General features: G+C 39.0%; 1 protein-coding gene across 1 annotated transcript in view; it reads left to right on the plus strand.

Moving 5' to 3' along the window:
- MYLK (myosin light chain kinase) overlaps positions 1 to 22,062 on the plus strand; it is a 73,629-nt gene that overhangs the window by 33,350 nt on the left and 18,217 nt on the right. Inside the window, exons 7-11 of the mRNA XM_010167068.1 lie at positions 10,942 to 11,244; positions 14,880 to 14,915; positions 15,014 to 15,107; positions 16,125 to 16,328; positions 21,538 to 21,755. Of these exons, the coding sequence (XP_010165370.1) occupies positions 10,942 to 11,244; positions 14,880 to 14,915; positions 15,014 to 15,107; positions 16,125 to 16,328; positions 21,538 to 21,755 (855 nt within the window). The remainder of the gene's footprint in view (positions 1 to 10,941; positions 11,245 to 14,879; positions 14,916 to 15,013; positions 15,108 to 16,124; positions 16,329 to 21,537; positions 21,756 to 22,062) is intronic.

Genomic DNA, 22,062 nt, shown 5'->3' on the forward strand with positions numbered 1-22,062 from the left:
TGTAGCAGGTTATTGGGCAAGACAGATGGGTTTCTTGGTTGAACTAGGCTGAAAATTCCTATTATTTTATCACTGTGTGAGCCTTGACTCATTATTATATAAGTCACTGTTTTATATCCTTTGGAGTTAATTGGTGTGAAAGTCCTTAAATTCTATAACCTTATAAAGTTACATCTCAGCCTCCTGCTTTGCTCTTCCATAAGAAGTGTGCCAGAGAACAGTGGGATTCCCAGAGATGCTTTTGGGACAGTTGGGTGAAGAATCCTTACAATGTGCTGGAGTTTGCCATGCATTTTGGCTGATGACAAGCTATCTGTTTCCAACTGAAAAAGAATAATTTCCCTCTTGGAAAATTGCCAGGCTCTTCAGTGAGACATCTTGCTGATGTCAGCACTGCCAAAGGCATGACAAAGCCTCAAGATTCCTAGTTTCCTACACATGTGTTTTAAAGCCACATTCTTCCATCTGGGTACTGAAAAATGAGGGAAAAAGGAGCAAAAATGTCTTCCTTCTAGGAAGCAGGTTAGAACCTCACTACTGAGGTAAAATCCTTCACCCTGTTTGTATCCTTGAAAGCATTAAATGGTCATGCAAGGTGAAAGGTACTTTTCTCCAGTCAAAATAGGGAAACCATACTTCTCTAAATATACAAAATGTGAGACCTTTTAGTCTACCAAAGCTCATCTTTAGTCCTAAATTCCCACTTGTCCATTCTCTGTGCTCCATCCAAAGTACTGGGAAGAAACTTGCTCTCCCTGCCCTGACCTCACATTCATAACAAGCATTTGTGGAGTGAGCCCTGGTGCTAAAGATCAGCTCTGTTTGCCTCAGCTATTTATAATAAGGCTCTAAACTCTGTGTGAGCTGCCTCCTTATGAGTATACCACTGAAAGGCACATCTATGTGTGTGCTATGTGCTCAAAATGCTGCTGACTGACCACAGTCCACAACTGAGTCTTGAATGTATTGAGAGAAACTACAAATAGAGAACATCTGGAGCCAACCTAGAGCTGTTTCTCAAAGAGGTAGCTAACATGCTTGTCTGTTCTGAATTTTATCAAATCAAAGGCATTTGTTAAAATATAAAATTAAATAAATAAGGAAATAAAGAGGTATTTATTTTGCTATTACTCCTTAAAACCATGTGGGTTGCAAAGTCTCTGTTCTGATGGGCAAGCTTCTCATGTGAAAGACTCCAATAAGCATTTCCCAAATTAAATTTGGACTGTAACACAGGCCAAGGAGCAGGTTGCCCAAAAAAATTGTGCACTCTCCATCCTTGGAGGTATTCAAGTTCAGTCTGCATAAGCATCTGAACAATCTGGTCTGACCTTATAGCTGAGCCTGCTTTGAGCGTGAGGTCTAAAGACCTTCCTGAGGATACTTAAGATCTTAATTTATTCTTTTGGTTGTCAAAGACCTTTCTTCACAAAAAAATAACAGTATTGACTTACTTCCAACCAGAGGACAAAGGACTGAGCTTATCTGCCAGGATTCAAATCAGAAATGATCCTGCTATGATTTAAAACCTGAGTCCTAGACTGTAAACTATATCTGGGTATTATTGTTATGAATGATTTTTAATAATGACTTTTAGGGAAAAAAATCTACCCTGCATTCTTTTGAATTTGTGTCCTACAGTCTTACATTTAACTGCTCACACTGTCAGACTCAGCCTTCAAATGCAAGCTTAACTGAACTGAGCAGAGGTTCTGACACTTACAGAGTTTGTATGATATATGATTCAATGCAGTTTTGGCCATGGGAAGAGATACTCTTGAAAGAAACCCAACTTTATCCTAAGGATTTTTTTTTCCTTTGTGATTTTAATGAATATCAATGCACAAAATGCCCATTACACTCAGCCTCCAGTGTGAGCTGTTTGCAATCCACACACCAGATTCACAGATATCTAGGCAAGTTAGAGGAGACTTGTTAATTGCTAGGCAGTGCAGTGTGATGATGAGTACACAGCACCAAGCCACAAGGACTGAGTCTGGAGTTTCATATTGATTCGTTGTGTAACTTTGTATAAGCACAAATAACACTGGGAGACCTGCAGTAGAAGTGAGACATCCAAGTTAAGCAATGTCTTCTTTTAAAAGGTTGACTGGTCCCAAAATGTCCATGTTGAGCTCTTCTCTATTGTTATGATTAGCTCTCTTAAATAAGCAATTTCATTAGATGACTGATCTCTCTCAGGAGATTTTGCAACATGTTTCTGCTCCAAAACCAAAATGGCCTGATGTGAGACTGAGCTAATGATTTACAGCAGACACTGTGTCAGATTAAAGTAGACTTCTGTTGCCAAAGCTATATTAAATGAGCCAGTGATGAGCTTAGTGGAAGATAGGACTGATTTAGGCAAGGCAGAGCCCCCACTCTACAGTGATAGCAAGGCATATTCATTCCTTTCATGCCATTTGTTGGGTGTATGTGGGTAAATGTATCAAATTTATGGTTCTGAATATTTTAGCTATGTGACAGGAATACCCCAATCTGTAACCACTTTTGAAAAAGGAACTCAGCTTTCATACTGGCCGAAGTTGGATACTATGACAAAGAGTCAAAAGAATCGCAGAATCAAAGAATCACTGGAGTATTCACAGCAGTAATTCTCTGTGTTGAATAACAGAGTATTCAACACAGAGAATTTGTCACTAGAGAAGCTGTCTGTTCTGCAGCTATGCCACAAGCTTCCTTCATGATTTTGCGCAAATCACTTCATGTTTCCATGCCTAGTGTACAGAGGTTTTCTGATGATCAGCGTTTGGTGGATACTTTGGATTCTGGTGATATCTTTTACTTTTTTTAATACAGAAGTAAAAACACATGTACTACCTCCCAAACCTTGTTTGTCTTTTATGAATCTTCTAGATTTGTACTGTTCTTTGTGTGGTATTGTATAAAAAAAAAATATAATGGTGGTTAGTGAGCTGTACAGTAGATACGTGCAGCAGAGTAAGAGCAATATCATTATAACCTGAGAAGCCTGAAGACAATTGTTACCGTGTTTTTATTACTCTAAACATTTGTGCAGATACTGTGTACTGCATCGTCATGTACTGCTGGACAGTGAGAAACCAAGTACTTCAGGACACATGTACAAGCATTTTGCACACAGGCATGCAAGTAGTATAATATGAATTCACTAAGTAATACCTGCTCCTCTGCCTGAGATTACAATGCCATGCTTGAGTTAGGACGGAGAAGTTATTTTCTGTGAGGAAACTGTTACTTCTGTGCCTTTAGCAGAATCTGTATGAGCAGAGTCTTTCCAAGCAAAAATGAGAAAATACAAGTTTAGCTTGAGAACAAGATCTGATCACTACTAACTCCAACAGTCATTGAATATAATGGTAGGAATATTAATTACTTATATGAAGGGCTTGGTCCTGATTCAACAAGTGACATATATGCTTCTATACTAGCATTAGTTCTTTGCCCTGAAACCCTATTAGAAGGAAATATGGTAGCTTAATCAACAGTTCACAATGGCACTATCAGAACTTTTTGTGAGTGCCTGAGAAGCCTGGCTCAGTGCTAGCTGCTCAGACTGAGTGGATCTAGCAGTGGTAAGAAAACATGTCTTCTCTCTCTCTGGAAAAGCAAGTGCAGACATCTGTAAGTAGATAATGAAGTAGAACAACCACAGACACTTCTACAGAGAATACTGCAGCTCAGAAATGCTAACATGAATGCTTCTGAAAAAACTTTGTTTGAGAAGCGTCAGATTGTATCTTGCAGTATCCATGTGAATCCCTGTTTACAGTTAAGAGTCAAGAATTCAGTGAATTTCTTAAGAATATGTGGGTGGACTTGGTCTCTAACCTTTAGCCTTTTAAATTCCTCTGGATTGCTGGAGTATTTTTGTCACCAGTTTCATAGTTAAAGGGCAACAAGACTTGTGGTTAAAGTAGAGATGTCTTACATTGCTGCTGCTGTTGTAGTTGAACAGTGTTGTAACCTCCACTGTCACCCTCCCCACTAATTCCTGGTGGCAAAACTCTGCAGCTGTATCAAAACTAAATTTTCACAGCAAGGTAACGATGTGTAGAGGAAAAGCAGCTTGCATTGCCCTATGCATCAGTGCTGGTACACGGATCCAGATTTAGTCCTTGAAGGGCCATCTAGTTTCAATGTCGTTTCTGTTGGGAGAAATTCCAGTAGAACTCCCTGCTTAGCTATTTTTCCTGATGTTTACCTTCACCTTTCTTCTGATGAAGACGAGGAAATATCATGTCATTATTTTTCACAACAAAATTCCTGTGTTTTACTTGCTGTTAAATGCTAGGAATGTCTTAGTTTCTAAGAAATGACTTATCATGACTCCTGCACACGAACGTGGGGTTCCTAGGACCTGAACTCACACCAGTGGAGACTTGGAACCTGCTGATAGTCTTACTGAGGAAAGTCCTAAAATTCATTCTGCTTTTCAGTGGACATGTATCGAAGCTCAAATCTGACCAGTTATCAAACCAGATTCCTAATGTGTAGTACATGAGTAATCCGAATAGCTTGTTGACTCAGGCACAGGAGCAGATGGTTTAGGAAAAGGGCTCCTGAGAATGCATTATGTATTTGTTTGTTCCATTAGGCCTGTGGCAGAAGATGTTCTTGTGCTGAGGGCATTTGCGTGGGAGTGTTGAGCTCTGGTTTTGTTCCCAGCTCCGTTCTCCTGCGTGTCCTTCGACAAGGTTGTTTTGCTCTTTTATGCCTCAGTTACCCCAAGTGGCAAAGTGGGAACGACAGCACAAAGTGGTGCTCTGGGCCTCTCGTATTTGTGAGCTACTTTATCCACAGGTCTCAAAAGGCCAGTTTTTAAATAACTTGAGTTTTATGTCAGAGCTGTCGGGTGGGGCAATATGGTGAGGGATCCCACTTTGAGGAGGCTAGCAGCAGTGTGGATCACAGGAGAGGGGTGAATTTCAAACTCTGTTCCCCTGAGCTTACTAACCTTGTCCATGTGGTTCCCAGCTCTGCTGGGGAGGCTGCTTCATTAGGCAATAAATTCTGTTCATTTCAACTTCTTTTGTGTAGTTTTGCAGGAGAACACAGGCATTCCTTTCTAGTTTAATTTTATTCTAAACCTATGGTACACTGACACCCAGAAGGTACTAATGGGTGTTACAGGGTGTTAAGGGGTAATAATATCTCTACTTATAGCACTCCTGTCCCTTGGAAAAGAAGCTGCAGGGCATAGTTTTCCAAGCAAAGCAGAGAGGTCTGCCATGACCCCGAGCCCTGTCAGCAATAATGCAGAGTTCAGTTATGACCTTTTATGGTTTCGCTTTTCTCCTGCTGATGAATTTCAAATGAAGGCTTTGCCAGTGCTGTCGGCATGGACAGTGTTCAACTGGCTTTTGCAGCATATTAAATACCTTCTCTGGCTAAACAGCTTGTGGAATGGAATTAAATTGTTTCTTTCTGTCTGTTCTTTATCTGGCAGACAAATATCACAATAGCTAATAATAGTATTATACAGTAATATGATAACTGGATTTAGAAAGAAACCAAATCAATTTTAAGAACAGATAAAGAAAACTACTTCAGAGACATTGTTCATAAAAGAAAAATAACTTTTTTCAGAGGCTGTGGTTATACTGTTCTTGGTTTTCAGGGGCTTTCTACTGAAACAGCAGTGCTGCTTAAGAGCCTGCCAGAGCCCTGCAAGCTCTTAATGTGCAGCAAGCCCTATCGCCTTGCTTTGGTTCAGCCTGACCCTCACATCAAGTAGCAGAACAGTTTCCATTTTCCTGTGCTCAGAGTTAGATAAGGAGATTGCTGCCTTTTTTGGTCTCCTGGAATGGTCCTTGTGTTCTGCAGACTCTGTAAATGGAGACACGTGGAAAAGGCAGTGAGATGTGGATAGCATGGTTTCATGTTATATGGGTGTCCTGTATGAGCTGTGGGTTTGCCACCTATGCAGAAAGACATAAAGTCCCTTTCCTTATCAGGAGGAATTTTGGGTTACACATCACTGGAAAAAAGGCAAGGACCTCAAGTCAAATTTATCTTGTAAATAGAAGTGATTTAAAGGCTGAGCATGCTTCGCTTTATGCTTCTCAGAGTGTACAAATACAAATTAATTAAAGGTTACTCCAGGCTGTATATCAAAACCTGTTTACCAAAATATTTCTGAGAATCTGTCTGAGGAAGGAGTGCAGCTGAATTCAATTTGAGAGTAAATAAGAAGTGTGTGTTTCAATCCTGGTATGGTCTCAAATGTGGCTTATACGTTTCACGTGAGGCCAGCTCATGACCTTACCGTCTGCCCTAAGGAACACATGACACAAAGAATAAACTGGAATGTGACCTCCTTGCTCTGGGGTAGTGGTAATTTATGTCTCCCTTTGTTGGGAAGTAGGGGTTTTTTTAATCTGTGACTAGTTTACTGGAGCAAAAAGGGAGGAAAGCAGTAGAACCCTCCCTCACATCACCTCCACTCCCCTCTTACTCCCCTGTGCATGGCGTATAGCATATATGAGTTGCTGCTGTTCTTTCTTCTGTGTCACTAGTGTCAGAGACTTTCTGCAGTCTCTGTGCTGCTATGCAGAACAGCCCCTGTGGCAGGCTTGAGTCCAAATTAGCTGCTGGTCCATCTCCTTTGCCTGCCACTAGGCTTTGGGAGCCAGCTTGGGGCAACCCTACTGATATTCCTAAAGAGATTACGTAGGGAGCTTTGTGCTTGAGTCCCCCTTAGCATTTAACTGTCCAACCTCTAACTATCTTGTTAGCCTCTGCAGTCATTCTGTTAGGCAAATGAAGTGATCATGCTTCCCAGTAGAAGAGGTGTAAGTACTATCTGCCTTAAAGGATGTGGAGTTTGTAGGATTCTCACCAAGTTCAACAAGACTGCATGGATACAGCAAATTTGACTGTGGCAATCTAGAATATCATAAAGCATGGCTAAGTCTTGATTTTGGTGTCATAAGCATGGTGTAAATTAGCCAAGACTGGAGTACCCCCAGTTTCATATAGTTGAGACATCTTACAGTGGAGGATAAATACATGTTTTCTTTTGTTGCATATAATAATGAATCTGAAATTAGAGCTTAATATTTAAAATTAATTGCTTCCCCTATAGAAATGTTCACAATGAGCAGTGTATTTTTGGATGCACTCCCTTCCTTCTAGTTCACGTGTTGGCTTATGGCTATGGTGTGGTCCAGAACAGGAAGAACAAAACTGTGGTCTGATTAAGCCTATGTAAAACCCTCATAATATAAGCCTAAATATGCAGTATGTTTGTGTGTGCAAAAGACTGCAAATGACATGCAAATGAAATATTGGATGGGCAGGTGAAGGACATTAATACTAAACACTAAAACAGGACAAAATACAGAATTGTACTCGACTTGTACACCCCTCCTCAAAACACTGGATATTTTTTTTGGAAACAGTTAATTTTGCTGACAGATATTTCATATTTCATATTCAGAAGGGAATGTAGATTGGCAAAATATCTTAGCTTTCAATACAGACAGATGAATAAAGGATAACCTTTAAAATCCCCATAGAATAAACTGTTGTGAAACAAAACAGACACATGGAGATACCATCTGCAAATTATTTGAATGTGCCGGGCTATAGAATACCATCCAGTCTGATATCAAATCATTTTTAAGCATGGTAAAATGGCGTATATACATCTGTCATATTAAAAAAGAGCAATGATTAGGCTTTTATTCTTATTTATGATCTCCCATAGCAGCTACTACCCCAGTATTTATACATTGAGCAGATCTGCAAGCAGTGGCACATGGTAGACTTCAAACAAAAACGTGCATCTTTCTGGCTGGAAGGTCTAGCTGGGGTTGCAGGTTTTTGTCTTTGCCTACTGGGAAAAATTTATTAGGAAAGTAGAAATATCGCCAGGACTGTCAGATATTAGAGTAAAGCCACGTAGCATTTTCTTTACCACTGATGTCCCCTTGGCCATGAATGTTTTCTCTCCAGTGCTCACATACCTAAGCCTTGCTTCTGTAAACTATGCAGGCCAAATGGATTGCAGTTATCTAGGTGAGTCATGGAAAGAGGGGTCACTACGGTAACTGTGGCCTAGGCAACTGATAAATCATACCCAGACTTTCATTTGGAAACAGAAGCGTGTTGAAAGTCAGCAAAGAGAACCTGTATTTTCATGTCCTGCACGGGAAGCAGGCTACTGTGCTCTGCAAAGACTGAAGCATACACATTCTTTCCTCCTTCAATGTATAATTCAGTGCAGAGCATTAGACAAGCTAACACTTTATTTTTTTTAAAAAAAGCCCAAGCACCTACCATGCACATTTAGCTGTGTGCATAGCAGATGTCAGAGAATCTGCACTACTTTGACAAACCTGAACAGATGCATCTGTAGGGTGATGGACTACTGGCTTAGCTTTTTCTTCAAAGTATTTTCCTCGTGCTATCAGCAACTGCTCTGTTCTGTTTGGATTTAGGGTAAATCAGCTGTTGCTTATCCCAGTTCTTCTATCTGCATCTTGACATGATGCAATGATAATTATATAGGAGGAAAATAAGACACATAGCTGAAGATTCTTCTTCTGTACAGATTTTGAAGAGGACAGCGGTAGCATCATTCCCTACAAGGGAATAATAAGTTGTAGTGAAACGAAGACAGCTATCGCTGCTCTTTGACTAAAATCATGCAATCCATGTGTGCCACACAACCAGTTCTCTGGTGACTGCTGGAGTGTTGTGCAAGGGTTCTGTTATTGTGAATGATGTGAGCATTGAATTCACCCTCCTGGCAGCTCTGGGCAGGCTGGGGCAGGATTAGCACAGGGAAGAGGGGTGTTGCTGTTTGGGCACCAGGAGATCAAGATTCAGTTCTCATCTTTGCTACAATCTCTACTTTTAATCTTGGACAAATCATTTAACTTCTCTGTGATTCAGTTCATGATATCTACACTATAAATTCATGTTTGTTAATAGACCCTTTTATTCTGCCAGAAAATGAAGCAAGTAAGATGTGACAACTAAGCAGGGCAACAAGCCATTCCAGAGGTTAAGGACATCTGGTCTCTGATATTTGTGTTTAACAAGAGATGTCCTGTATAATGATGACTCCTAGTGGAATGGTGTTTTAAGTGTTGCCAAAATGAATAAGGATAACCTATGTTCTGGCAGTCTCTTTTTCTTCCGCCTGGGTGTTCTCATGCTGAATGCAGTGGCAAACCCTTGGTGCCCATCTCCCTCCCTCCCTCCCAGTCTTTTCCTTCATACTTGACAAGTTCTATTTATACATCTTCTGATATGTTTAAGTTGTGGAGGGAGATGGATTTTCCATCACAACTGAACTAAAAGGAATTACAAAAGTTTTTTTCAGGGAAATAATTCGTCAACAGAACTTGCACTCTTCCAAATAGTGAACTGATAAATAATTAAGTGTCTTGATCAGATTAGACTACCCCATTTTCCCTCTCTATAAGTAAAAACACAGCAGTCAGAGAAGTCCCTTGGTCCAAGAACTAAAGGCATGTTTATGGCAAACTGTGGCTATTTCTGTCTGCTCAGTGATTTTCCTGGGAATGATAATTTGAGTATGGAGGGATAACTGATATAGTCTGCCACAGGAAGGCTTTGATCAAAGTCAATGGCAGTTTTCCCCAGAATTTGGATATTTTTTTATTGCTGAGAAAAGTGCCTGTGTTTTTTGGTTGATTTGCCAGCTCTGCCTGTCTTAAGGAGAAAATGATAATGCCCATTAGCGGTTTTAACCAGCAAAATGGGACAGGATTTTATCAATCCATGTCCAGTGTAGCCACTCCTTGTAGCATCTCACACTTTTCTGTCTTTTTCTTTTAATCTTTGGTCATTTTATCCCATCCTTTGATTTCTTATTCATCCTTTGGGCACTAGTTCACCCAGATCAACATCCTCATTATTTTGTAGGTTTTGCTAGATTTCTTCTGAGAGGATTATTCCCAAGGAAGATATTTGTTCCCTTTAAAGTCTTTTGAAGTGCTTAACTTCCATAATTCTTTTCTTAATCAGTAATTTTTTAAAAAATTCAACATTTTTCTGTCTTAGGAAAAAATTCATTTCAATAACCATGTAATTATTAAACTTCATTTTGAAAAAGTCATATAACTGCAAGGTTTTTGGATTGTGTCAGATGTTTGCATATTTGGTTGCTCATCTGTTCACCAGATTCTGGTGGTATTGGCTCATTCATGCAAATAGGGACTGCAGGAGCAAATCTCCAACTGAGGAAAAACAAAGGTTTCTGTCTTCTACCTCCCCAGCAAGTTCCAAAATGCACACGAGATTAAAAAAATCTCAATATTTAAATTATGTATTCTAAGTTAGATTCCTTTTTACCAGAAAGTGCACTAGGCTTCCAAAAACTGCACATAGACAAAAAAAGCTGCCACCCCTCGAGATCTGTGCTTCTATACAACAAACTGGTTTTGGTATCTCTGCTACCCAGGTAGAGTTGGATAAGTGGCACGTTCTGAGGCTGTGAAAGGTTAGTAGTGGCCCTGAAGTATGGAAGCAGATCAAGGGAGCTGGACAAAAAGCATCACAGCTATGGTTACTGTTACAAGGGTAAACCTCCAAGAAAGTTCACCAAGGAGCAGTGTGCACGATTGCAGGAGATTTGATTTCAGTACTTGCAGGCATAGCTGTGACTGGTTTTTGTCTCAATAGTTTCTGTAATGATAGCTGTGAAGGACATTAGGCTCCAGCATGGCTTAGCAAGATGCCCAGGGAACTGAACCACCCATGATGATGCCCATGTGGGATTGGCATCCATGTTAGCTAATTCAGGTAAATCTGTCTGTGCTGTAGTTGTTCCTTTTCGCTGTAGTACAAACTTCTGAAGCATGGAAAGAAAAGGGCTGCTAGCTAGGGCCAGTAATATCCTAATAGAAGTCTTACCACTTACCTTCACCATTTCATCTAATTTGCTTTGCATATGTGTTTTTGCAGATAAACCAGACCCACCTGCCGGAACACCTTGCGCATCGGACATACGGAGTTCCTCCCTCACTCTCTCGTGGTACGGTTCCTCTTATGATGGTGGAAGTGCGGTGCAGTCCTACACTGTGGAGATCTGGAACTCAGTGGATAACAAATGGACAGATCTCACAACCTGCCGCAGCACCTCTTTCAACGTGCAAGACCTTCAGGCTGACCGGGAGTACAAATTCCGTGTGCGAGCTGCTAACGTTTATGGCATCAGCGAGCCCAGTCAAGAATCTGACCTGGTAAAAGTTGGAGAGAAACAAGAAGGTTAGTTTTTAAGAGAAAAAAAAAAAAAAAAAAAAAAAATCTAAGTTAAATTAAATGCTAACTGTTCCCCAGTGAGGTCAGGCAGCTCTACACACCCCTTCACATCCCTCTGTGCAATGAATGCTTATGCTGGCTGTAAGTGTGCTGAAGTCCCTTCACAGACTTCATGTGGGTGTCTGAGCATATAAATTGTGCATGCATCCAGTGTGGAAACTTGGCTTTAGGGATCTCAAACCCCTACCTTGTGAAATCAACCAATAATTCAACGTCTGGTTTGCCATGTGAGTGCTGGCTGACAGACTGGTGTAGTTCAGTGCACAGGTAATGGGAGGTGAAACTTTTCACACATAAGTTACACATTCAGACCATGCGCAGTTGGAAAATGATGTTTGGTGGCTTACCTGAAACTTACTGATGGATTCATTTCAGTTTATACTGGACACACTGTGGAAAAACAAGCTATGAACACTATCTAATTTTGCTTTTGGAAAAAGTAAATGGGCTTGCTGCTGGCCAAGCACTGGATATGCAGCAGAAACTGAATTAGCCTCTCGTAGCTAGGTGTAGTTCCCATGCTTCAAATCCCAGCATGGTGGAGCACCTCAGTCCTGTTACCCCTAATACATTGATCTGGTAATTTCAAGGCTATTCTGCTTAGCATGTTGGTTTTGCAGCATTATGGGTGTTAAAAATACTTTTAAGGGTTTTTGGTTACAGTTGCACATACTTGTAAAAATATTTCTCAGTGTCTTTTGCCTCTTATTTTTTGCTTAAGATCTTCCCAAAAGACTAATGGGAAGAGCTGGAGCATTTTAGAAATTATTTGGCAACTAGTAAAAAAATTTAAACACACATAAAAATCAAAATTATTTTTTAAAACCAGATATTGAATGTGTATTTTTGTGCACACCCACATCTACCTACTGTGCAAGGATCATACCACAATGAAAAGCCCAGACTAAGAATAATGTATTTTGCCATTTTTCCTGTCTTTGAGGAGTGGACTGTGTGTTGTATCTCTCCCTCCTTACTTATTATATACAGGGCTTTGGATTTTTTAAGTGTCTTATATAATCCTTGTGATGTTATCTTTTATTGTCACAGCAAAGTGGTGCAGCGTCGCACAACTCTCAACAGGCATTTCCAAACAAAAGTAAATCATACTTCTCTTCAAGTGCTAAATAGCATGCATTCTGAGAAATTACTTTCTTCTATTTTAAAGATTTAAAACCTGATCTAAATTAAGATGCAGCTTCTCTTCAAAGGGTGGAAAATAACATTAAGAGTAGCAATAAAATTGAAAGGAAGCTGGACGGTACTGTCTCTTCATGATAAAATTCCCTGTGTTTGAATGCTCTCTTTCTTTAGATGCAGGATGAATCCCTTCTAGAGTTGGGAGACCTGTCTCTTCCCTACATTTGTTTATCCTAGAGCAAGCACTACTCGTACTGGACCAAAGCAAACAAGCTATTTTTCTTTTTAAGACTGAGAGTTTTTTTACATAGATTTAATAGAAAATAGCTAGAAAGCATATGAATCATTGTGATACACAGAAAAAACAACAAAAAAGTTGTTTTGAGTGAGAAAAAAATGTATTCTGTTTGCAGGAGGGTGGGTTGTCTTGGTGCTCTCAATGCCAGTGTTTCTTGATTTGAATTCTTGATACTGCAGCTAGTGTAGAGAAAGGGCAAGTTATACAAAGCATGATTTTTGAAGTGTATGAATATAACTGGTGCTTTAATTAAAAGCAGTGGAAAATGCATGTGTTCAGCACCTCTCAAAGTCAGGACTTAAAGCTGCCATCTATATAAACACTTAGCTGAGTAACTGGGGATTTTCCGTTGGTGCCAGGAAGACTGATTACTGATTTTCATACTGAGGTGGCCAGTGCATATTAGCGATCTTAATATTATCTTAGTGAAGAAAGGCATGGCTAACTTTTCACTGTGCATTTAAAGAAAACAGCTACTAAAATCAGGTTGAAGGTCACAACAGATTAAAGTAGACATTGCCATGTTTGAGGAAAATTTAGTTCCGTTGACTCACTTCTGAGAAAGGCTTTAGCACATCTACTCAGCACTTACCAAGCTCAGATATGTTCCAGTTATCTAATTTAGGCTTCCACTGATGGACCAAAATGTTTCTAGTTCATGGCTTCAATATAGTGTCGCCGCAGAACAGGGAACTGACTTCTTTGTCTAATCAGTATTTGGCAGACGTTAACTACTGGCAGCGTGGTTGGGATCAGCTCCCTTATGCAGCCCTTAAAAGGGGAGGAAAATGTGATGTGCTCTATGCAAGTGTGGTTTCTAGCTGAGGAAGATCTGAGGACAGCTATCCCTGAGTGGGGAGGGCTTGCTTCCCTCTCTGCTCTTCTGGTAAATGCTGCAAACCAGCTAGTCTGTGCTGGGACATACAAGGGTTGCAAATACAGATAAAAGAGAGAAGGGTTTTAGTGACAGATTATATCAACTTGATTGGCTTTGCTACCAGAATACAGATGCAGCATTGTCTTGGATGTGAAAAGGTGATGCCCATGCCTCAGACCAGCTACCTGCTCACCCTGCACTCTTTTTTTCTGTTGCTTTCTTCTCATCCACTGCATAGAACTCTATGATCTAAAGCACCTAACAGCGTCCAGAGTGCTGCATTAATGTTTCATAACATAAATCTGTTGACACAGTGGAGATAAATCACTTGGTTAGTCTTGCACTTTATGATGGCAAAGTGCAGCTTCAGCAGCTAAAGACAGAATCGTACAGGTCGCTGTGCAACTGCCTTTGCAGTTTCTCAAATTGCTGGTCATAGCCACAGGTCTTAGGAGAAGGCCCAAGCAGTGTAAGTGATATATAACAACATTCCAGCTACAGCTCCTTTCCCCTCATACCTGCAAGCAAGATAGGGAACAACACACAAACTGGTGCTACCGACCATTCATCCACATGAAAATTAAAAATGAAAATCAAGACACTCAGGCCAGCTTTTACTCTGTCTTACATCACTGGGCTTGCCAACATCTCTGCCTGCCTTTTAGTATGTCTGCAGAACTGAGGCTCCATTTGGGCCTCAATGATTTCAAAATTCAGCCATGCTCAGGAAGATGTGTGCTGTCCAAATTTTCTAGTCATCTTGAGTCTGAAAATTTTCTCTGGATGCTTTTCAGGCAATATTTTCTTGTACAAACTTGCTTTCCTTTTGGCTTTGCAATTCAAAAAATGCATAAAAAAGCCAGAAAAGGATTTGTCATTGAACCAGAAGTGTTGTTACTGATTTTAATATTTTTAAATTATTTTCTATTTCACTAAGGCATTCCTAAAGCCTATTTATGAGATTGCTTTGAACTGGTTCAGTATGCTGATGTTTCTAGTAGGCAGGTATAATAGACAAGTACTGCAAAACACATGAACTTGATTTACTAAGAAATGGTGACCAGGTGGTGATTGTGTAGTCAGTCATCACACCAAAGTGGTGAGGTGACTTTAGTTATGAAGTTAATGTGCAAACTCCCTGACTGCTTTTTGCTGCTTAGCCATAGGGTCTACCAGTTGCCCATGTTACTGTGAATAATTTGACTATCTTATTTAAGTACTGTATCCTGCATAATGTTATTAATGTCTTTTTTATTTTCATTATAGAACTCAAAGAGGATGAAGCGGAGCTATCTGATGATGGTAAGAAGTTCATTTTTTAATCAGGACAAATGCAAATCTGTGTTTTTAATTAATGTTTTATGGAGGTTTTAATCATGGTCCTTAATACTTATTTGTAGAAGGGAAAGAAACAGAGGTCGACTATCGGACAGTTACTATCAACACTGAACAAAAAGTTTCAGATGTCTATAATATTGAAGAAAGACTGGGATCGTAAGTACTATATTGTGCTTTTGAAGACACGGAGTTTTCAAGGCTACCAGTCAATTATAAAGATTGTGTGCATTCATTCTTTGACAGTGTCTTATGCTTTCAACATTCCAGCTGGGCTCGTCTGGTGCAGTAAAAATAGATTTTATCATGTATTGGCCTCCACTCCATAAAGATCCTTTATTCCTATTAAATGATAATTTAAAATAGGCACTACATGCATTTCTGGCAAGGAGGATGGAGCCCACAAATGAATAAAGCTAGAGGATTCATTTGTTGTTCAGTGTTCTGAAAGCTAGATGAAAAAAAATGTACACATTGTGTACTTGCATTTCCATTATCTCCATTAGCGGTAATAAGATTATCCTGCCCACGGGCTAGAATCTCTGTTGACAGCAGCCATAATCCCAAGAGCATTAATAGTATTGCTGAGTGAAGGTCAGTGATTAGCCTGGCTGTGCTTCTCAGTGCTCAAACTCATGGTTATGTGAATTGCATGCCACGATAATCTTCCAGCAATTTGTGCTGCTGGTGGTGCTGAAGGCCAGGGGATCCTGTATGGTGCCAGTAACAAATCTTGAGAAGTGTATCGTAGAGTTGTACATACACAGCAATGTGAAAGCATAGTACTGAAGCCTCTAGCATTCAGACTCTGATTTCACCTATAGCCTATACCTGAGATGTCTCCTATATGCTGTCCTTTCAGAGGTGTATGACCTATAGAAAACTGGGTGCAGCAAAACTTGAGTCACATTAATGAAAGCCTAGTAGGAGTCAATTTTTTTAAACCTCTTATATAAAACTTGCTAATTGGAATAGCGGAGTGTCTCTAAATGTGATATTCATGCAAAAGTGCTTGCAGATTACTCTGCACAAAATCAGCACAGAACAATACTTGATATAAAGACATTCTTATTTCAGAATGGAGTGGTTGCACTGGAATATTTAGTAAAATGTTGCTATTCATGGTGGCTCATAAATTGCAAAAAACGTTTTAAGGAAATAGTTATATATTTTCAGGGGGAAATTTGGACAAGTCTTTAGGCTTGTTGAAAAGAAGACTGGAAAAGTTTGGGCAGGAAAGTTTTTCAAAGCATATTCTGCTAAGGAAAAAGAAAACATAAGGGATGAAATCAGCATCATGAACTGTCTACACCATCCAAAACTTGTCCAATGTGTAGATGCCTTTGAAGAAAAAGCCAACATCGTTATGGTCTTGGAAATGTAAGTATAAAGCAGATCACACTAACAAAGCTAATAATGTTGAAAATAATTGTGGATACAAAAGTAGCAACTTACCTAGACATGGGACTGTCAAAAGCTTCAGCATCTGCAGGGCATGGATGGTTTTCACATCTTGCAAGTTTTTTCACTTATTTATCCAATTTTTTAAACAGTGGAAGTGAATCTGTGTTGTATCTCTCAAAAATCTGTGATGAAGATGTGTTATAGTCTATATTGTCTAGTTTGTTTGGTTTTTAATCAAGTACCTGGGGTGTTTTTCTGTGGTTTACTCTTTTATTGCCAACTTGGGAGGGGAGAGAAAAAAAGGTAGCTGCAATTTGTGCTGGCATTTAGAACCAAAAACATGTTTAAGGAAGAGATTTTTTTTTCTTTAGGCAGTTCTAAACGTATTGAAGAAGCATGTGCCAAATTTCATTTAAATGAAATGACAACACGGAACAATTGTCTCTTGCAGAGAATTGAATGTTGGTGCACAACAGATAGTGGGAGAGAGAGATATGCTTGAGAATACAAACATCTAAGCTACATTCTAACAAAATAGTTGAAACCCAGGCAAATTTAAAATACTCAAGAGGTATTTGGAACACTGTAGTTTTCATCAAGTACTACATCCAGGTTTTATATTTTTAAGAATCCTTAAAGGATTAGTCTGATGTGTTTTTCCTGCAACAACATAAATACTCAATAAATACTCAAGAGCAACACATTTATTTATAATCAGGGTATAATAAGTGCTGCCTGAAATATCTCCACAGGTGAAAACAGTGTATGTTCTAAATCTATAACAGTAGATGGAGAAAGATTGGTTACACTGTCTGTTTCCCCCCAAAAAACCTAATTAAACATTAATTGATCTGCCCCTAATGTCAATACACGGATTCTCCATGATGTTCCAGGTGTAGCAGTTGTAGAAGGAAATTTCTCCTTTACTGAAAGTCTTTGCACTCTTCATCCAAAGATTAAGTAAAGCTGAATTTGAACACAGTCTATATTGCTGTCTTGATCTTGCTGAGTAAGATAGCAACACTTATTTTTACTTCCCAGAAATCGTTTGCCTTGAGCTACTTATGCCACAACACTGTGGGAAGAAACAAAAGCACCACAAAAGCAGTGTTGTAAAGCATTGCACAGGGCTGTGACTTGGGATTCTCTGTGTTTCAAGATAGTAGATATTTACTTCCACAAAAAAGAAAGCTCAGAACATGTTCAGGCACCAGAATTCATTATAAGAAAAGAATTTGCACAGCATAGGATGGAAAGTAATGGTCAGACTTCAAAAACAATAATGGCCAACGTGAGCAACGTTTACATCATCCATAACGCACCTGCTTAGTGTGAATCCCATACTTGTGGCAGTAGCAGCTGGAAAGAAAATGAAATCCTGATCTATGCTGATGTTTTTCACAAAAAGTTTCATCAGTCACTGTTCTGCTGCCACATCTACTTCATGTGCTGTCTGCTGCAAGGAGAAGCAGGTTTTTTGCTGGCTGGAAGCACTGAGTAAGATATAAATTGTTAGAAGCAAAAGAGCCTATATGTCTCTTTTGCTTGCTTGGCACTTGCCTAGATTTATGTGCAAACTACTATTGCACTAGCATATTTCAGAGACTGGATCTCCATTATACAACCTTGGAACTTACGTGCAAGAAGGTGTTGTTATTTTTAGTTCCAGCAGTTGAGCAAGCTGATGACAGTAAGGGAAGGGAGCCCTACTTAGCTTGGAATTGAGAGCTGGCAGGCTAAATGGAAAACGAGGAAATGTATAAAGAGTTTTGAATAGCATATGGCTTTACACTCCATTAGTTCCTCCCTGCCAACAAAGGTGTTTTACTTTTTAAAAATATAGAAAAGTACTATCAAATTTAAAGTAGTTTTGTTAACCAGTTTAATTAGGATGTGATTTTATTTTGGGGTGGCCACCTTTTCTGGCTTTTGAAACCCCACACTGAAATCCTCATAGTTTCGAGATCCAGAGGAAGAGGGGTTCTTAAAACATCACTCAGGCAGGCAGTAGCAGCCTGTCCCTGCTCTGAAGCAGGCTGGGCAGTGAGATGCTTGTGTGACACCTTCATGTCAGATGACTTGGTAGCCTCCATACCATCATGTTACCCAGCGGAGACAGTCCCAGCATGGCAACCGCACCTGTATTATTAGACAGCCACTGGTGGATCATTTCTGGTTTAGCCATTAAGCTCGTATTTCTTTGCCTATCAAAGAAGTTGTGGGAAATACCTTCAATTCTTAGTATCCAAGATGTTCTCTTTATTCCCATTGGAGTCTAAGTGTGTGGATTTCAAATAAATGGAGCTGTCCTGCCATCAGTCTCCTTTTAAACTAGATTTTAGCAGTAACTGAAATTTAGCAGCTCCCCTTCCACTTAAATGGGAGCTATTGATGAGCAGCACTTTTGGATTTTTCTTCCTGATATTAATCCTAAATTTTTCATTTTGATTTTATTCCCATATCTTTCTTACAACTTTTGGAACTTCACTCTTAATATTTGTCATGCCACTATTTTATATGGTTTGATTTCATATTTAAAATAAATTAAGATTTTTTTTCATTCATTTAAAATCAAACACTGTAATGATTCAAATAATTTAATGTGCTTTTCCCTGAAAACCCTCCCATCTACCATTTGCTGGAAGTTAGTGGCAAATCTCAGGCATTTCCTTTTCAAATATAGCGAGGTACTTGTTCCACAATAAGCAGCTCAATGGAAAAAGAATATCCGAAAAACAGGAGCATGTTGTGAACGGCATTCAGCGTTGGGAGCTAAGTGCCTTGAAGTTTTTATTTACTTCAGATAGTCAGTCTATTCTGACGTATATCAGAAGAAGATTATTGTATTTCAAATTAAGATTATGAAAGCAAAATTTCAGCAGTAAACTTCATTCATTTTGTGTGGCTTAAGTCAGCACATGTCACTAAGGTTTTACCTTTTTTTCAAAGGGAGATTTATTAACATGCAGTTGAGTATTTGCTTGGGCAAGTCCAAGGTAGATTCTTCTCATTGTTCCTCCATTACCAAAACCTGAATAAAATATTTTTACAATGCGTACTCTGTGAATCTATAGACAGGAATATTTTCCTCTGTGACCTCATCTAGAGAAGACTGAAAAGAGGAGAATCCAGAAAATAATGAGAGATTTAGATTCTGAACTAGTTGTGACTGTGTGAAGAAAGCCAACTTCTCCTTCTGCATATACATAGAACCTAATCTGCATTGGTTCAATTTGGCTTCCTAAACTGCCAAAAATTAAACTGGATTTGGCTCAGGATATAAATGCAAAAATATGCTTTCTATAAATGCAATTCCAAAATCATCTAATGATGTTACTGGAGTGTCTAGAGGTCCCAGGCAGGGTAAAAACAGGATGCAGATGTATTAACAGTAGTTAATTTCCAAATAATATGCTAAAAAGTGGTGCTTGAGACAGTGGTATGATTCCTGAAAATTTTTCACTCTAGGGATCTGAAAAGTATGGCACTTTTACAGTAAAAATAAGTCATCATTGTCTGTGTTAAATAGTCAAAAAACAACTGGTACTTTTTAGTATCAGGATGTTTATCATTTGGAATTGCAGAGTGCTTCATATATAAACATTTTGCATGCAGATGTTTTCATAAACACCTCCAATACTGGTTAGTGTCTTACTGAAGTAACAAAATACTAGATCCCAAATTTATCAGAGCTGTTTATTCTACAGCTCTAGCCATATTATTGGCTTTATGTTACGAATGTGTTATAATCCAACATAAGCTCTCAGTTTGTCAAGGGTATGAAATTCTTACTATTTTCATGTTAATAGGAAACTGCAGTAGCATTTCTAATTATATACTTTCTGAAATCTTATAGACAGAGCAACAAATGTGTCCAGAACTCCAGATGTTTGAATTTCAGTTTAGCATTCAAGGGATATAATCATATATCTGACATCCTGCAAACACTGCAAGGCCAGTTTTCAGTTGAGTGTTTTCTGTCTGTAACTGAAATGTGCAACTACATTTGGTGATAAGCATGAATGCTGCAAAATATTAAGCCATATAAAGACCATGGAGCATTTAATTTAGAACAGATTTCTAAAAGCAAAGCTGCTCTCCGCCATTTGCTCTGCTCTTTATGGGTTGTTCACTCACCACACACAAAAACAGTATTTCCCATCTTTGGACATAAGCAGATAAACCATTTCAGTGATTACTAAAAATAAAAAAAAAACCCAAACAAAACCAACACCTACCCCCTCCTCCCCCCACCAAAAAAACCCTAAAACCCCAACTCAAACCACAAAACCCAAACAAACCAAAAAACCCAAACCACAACTTAAATTTTGCTTTATTAAATCTAGGTTAAAAATATCCCACTTTAGTTCCACAAGCAGCTCAATCCAGAAGATTCTACCCTGGAAAGACTAATTATTTTGCATCTTAAATAAGCATAAAAATGGAATTGACCTACAAGGAGTGTGATGATGGCTCAGCTAAAAATACCAGCACTGAAAGAGTTGTGGGTTACATCCTTGTCCTGTCACAGCTAAGGAGGAAATTCCCTCTGAGCTCACTTGAGTCAGTAATTTACCCTTTGAGCTTTGCATTCCAATCAGCCGTATCATTTGAGTTCTTCCTTCTTCAGCCTTACTTTCTCACTCTCAGTCTTTTTCCCAAATTTTTGCTGATCTGCTAGGCTTGTTCTCTTTTCCTGAGACCCATCCCATGTATTTTAGTTTTCTTTATTTCTAAATTACGTTCTTTGCACTTGTGTAGTGGTGGAGCATAGGAGGGAAGGAAGCAGCAACAAACATGAGCTCAGAGTGGTGTTATAAACACACATCAGCAGGGTGACAGTCACATGGCACACATGCTTTACTGCCAGGTGCAGGTGACTGAATCCTAAAGGCAGGATGTAAATCCAGCTACATCCCCACCCCCTGGGATAACAGTATGAGTGTTTCACAGTCCTAACCTGGGAAAGAGATTCAGAATGGAAAAATCTATTGATTTATACCACATACAAAAGCTGATTCTACCTATGTGATCCTTGTATGGAAAATACCATTACAAAACATAGGTTGCATCCTGAAGTGACTATTGCAAGTTTGAACTATCTGTTTTTGTGTAAAGGAAATAGTTTGATTACTCCCAAAATGAAAAAGCTACAGAAGTCCTCTTTTTATTCTGTCTTTCATAGGGTTTCTGGAGGAGAACTCTTTGAACGAATCATTGATGAAGACTTTGAACTGACAGAGAGAGAATGCATTAAATATATGAAGCAGATTTCAGAAGGAGTTCAGTACATCCATAAGCAGGGTATTGTCCACTTGGATTTGAAGCCAGAAAATATTATGTGTGTCAACAAGACCGGTACAAGTATCAAACTCATTGACTTTGGACTTGCAAGAAGATTAGGTAATGACTTTTCTGCCTATTTCTGTTATATTCTTTCATGTATAAAGAGTAAACAGACATGCTTCATATAAATAGTTCTGGTTTTAGGAAAAATTAGAAAAAGGGAAAATAAGACATTAAAGAGTGAGTAAAACCTCATCTTCAAGAGCAGCTTGCAGTGAAATGTATACAATCTACCTGTCTGTTCCTATGGATAGAGCATCCCTGCAGTCTACAAAGTAAAATACACAGTACTCAGTAATGTTAACAACTACAGGAAACCATAAAACACTCACTCTCTAACTGTAAAAAACAGAACAAAACCTTG

Source organism: Antrostomus carolinensis, unplaced genomic scaffold (assembly GCF_000700745.2).
Source record: "Antrostomus carolinensis isolate BGI_N321 unplaced genomic scaffold, ASM70074v2 scaffold4784, whole genome shotgun sequence".
Classification (NCBI taxonomy): domain Eukaryota; kingdom Metazoa; phylum Chordata; class Aves; order Caprimulgiformes; family Caprimulgidae; genus Antrostomus; species Antrostomus carolinensis.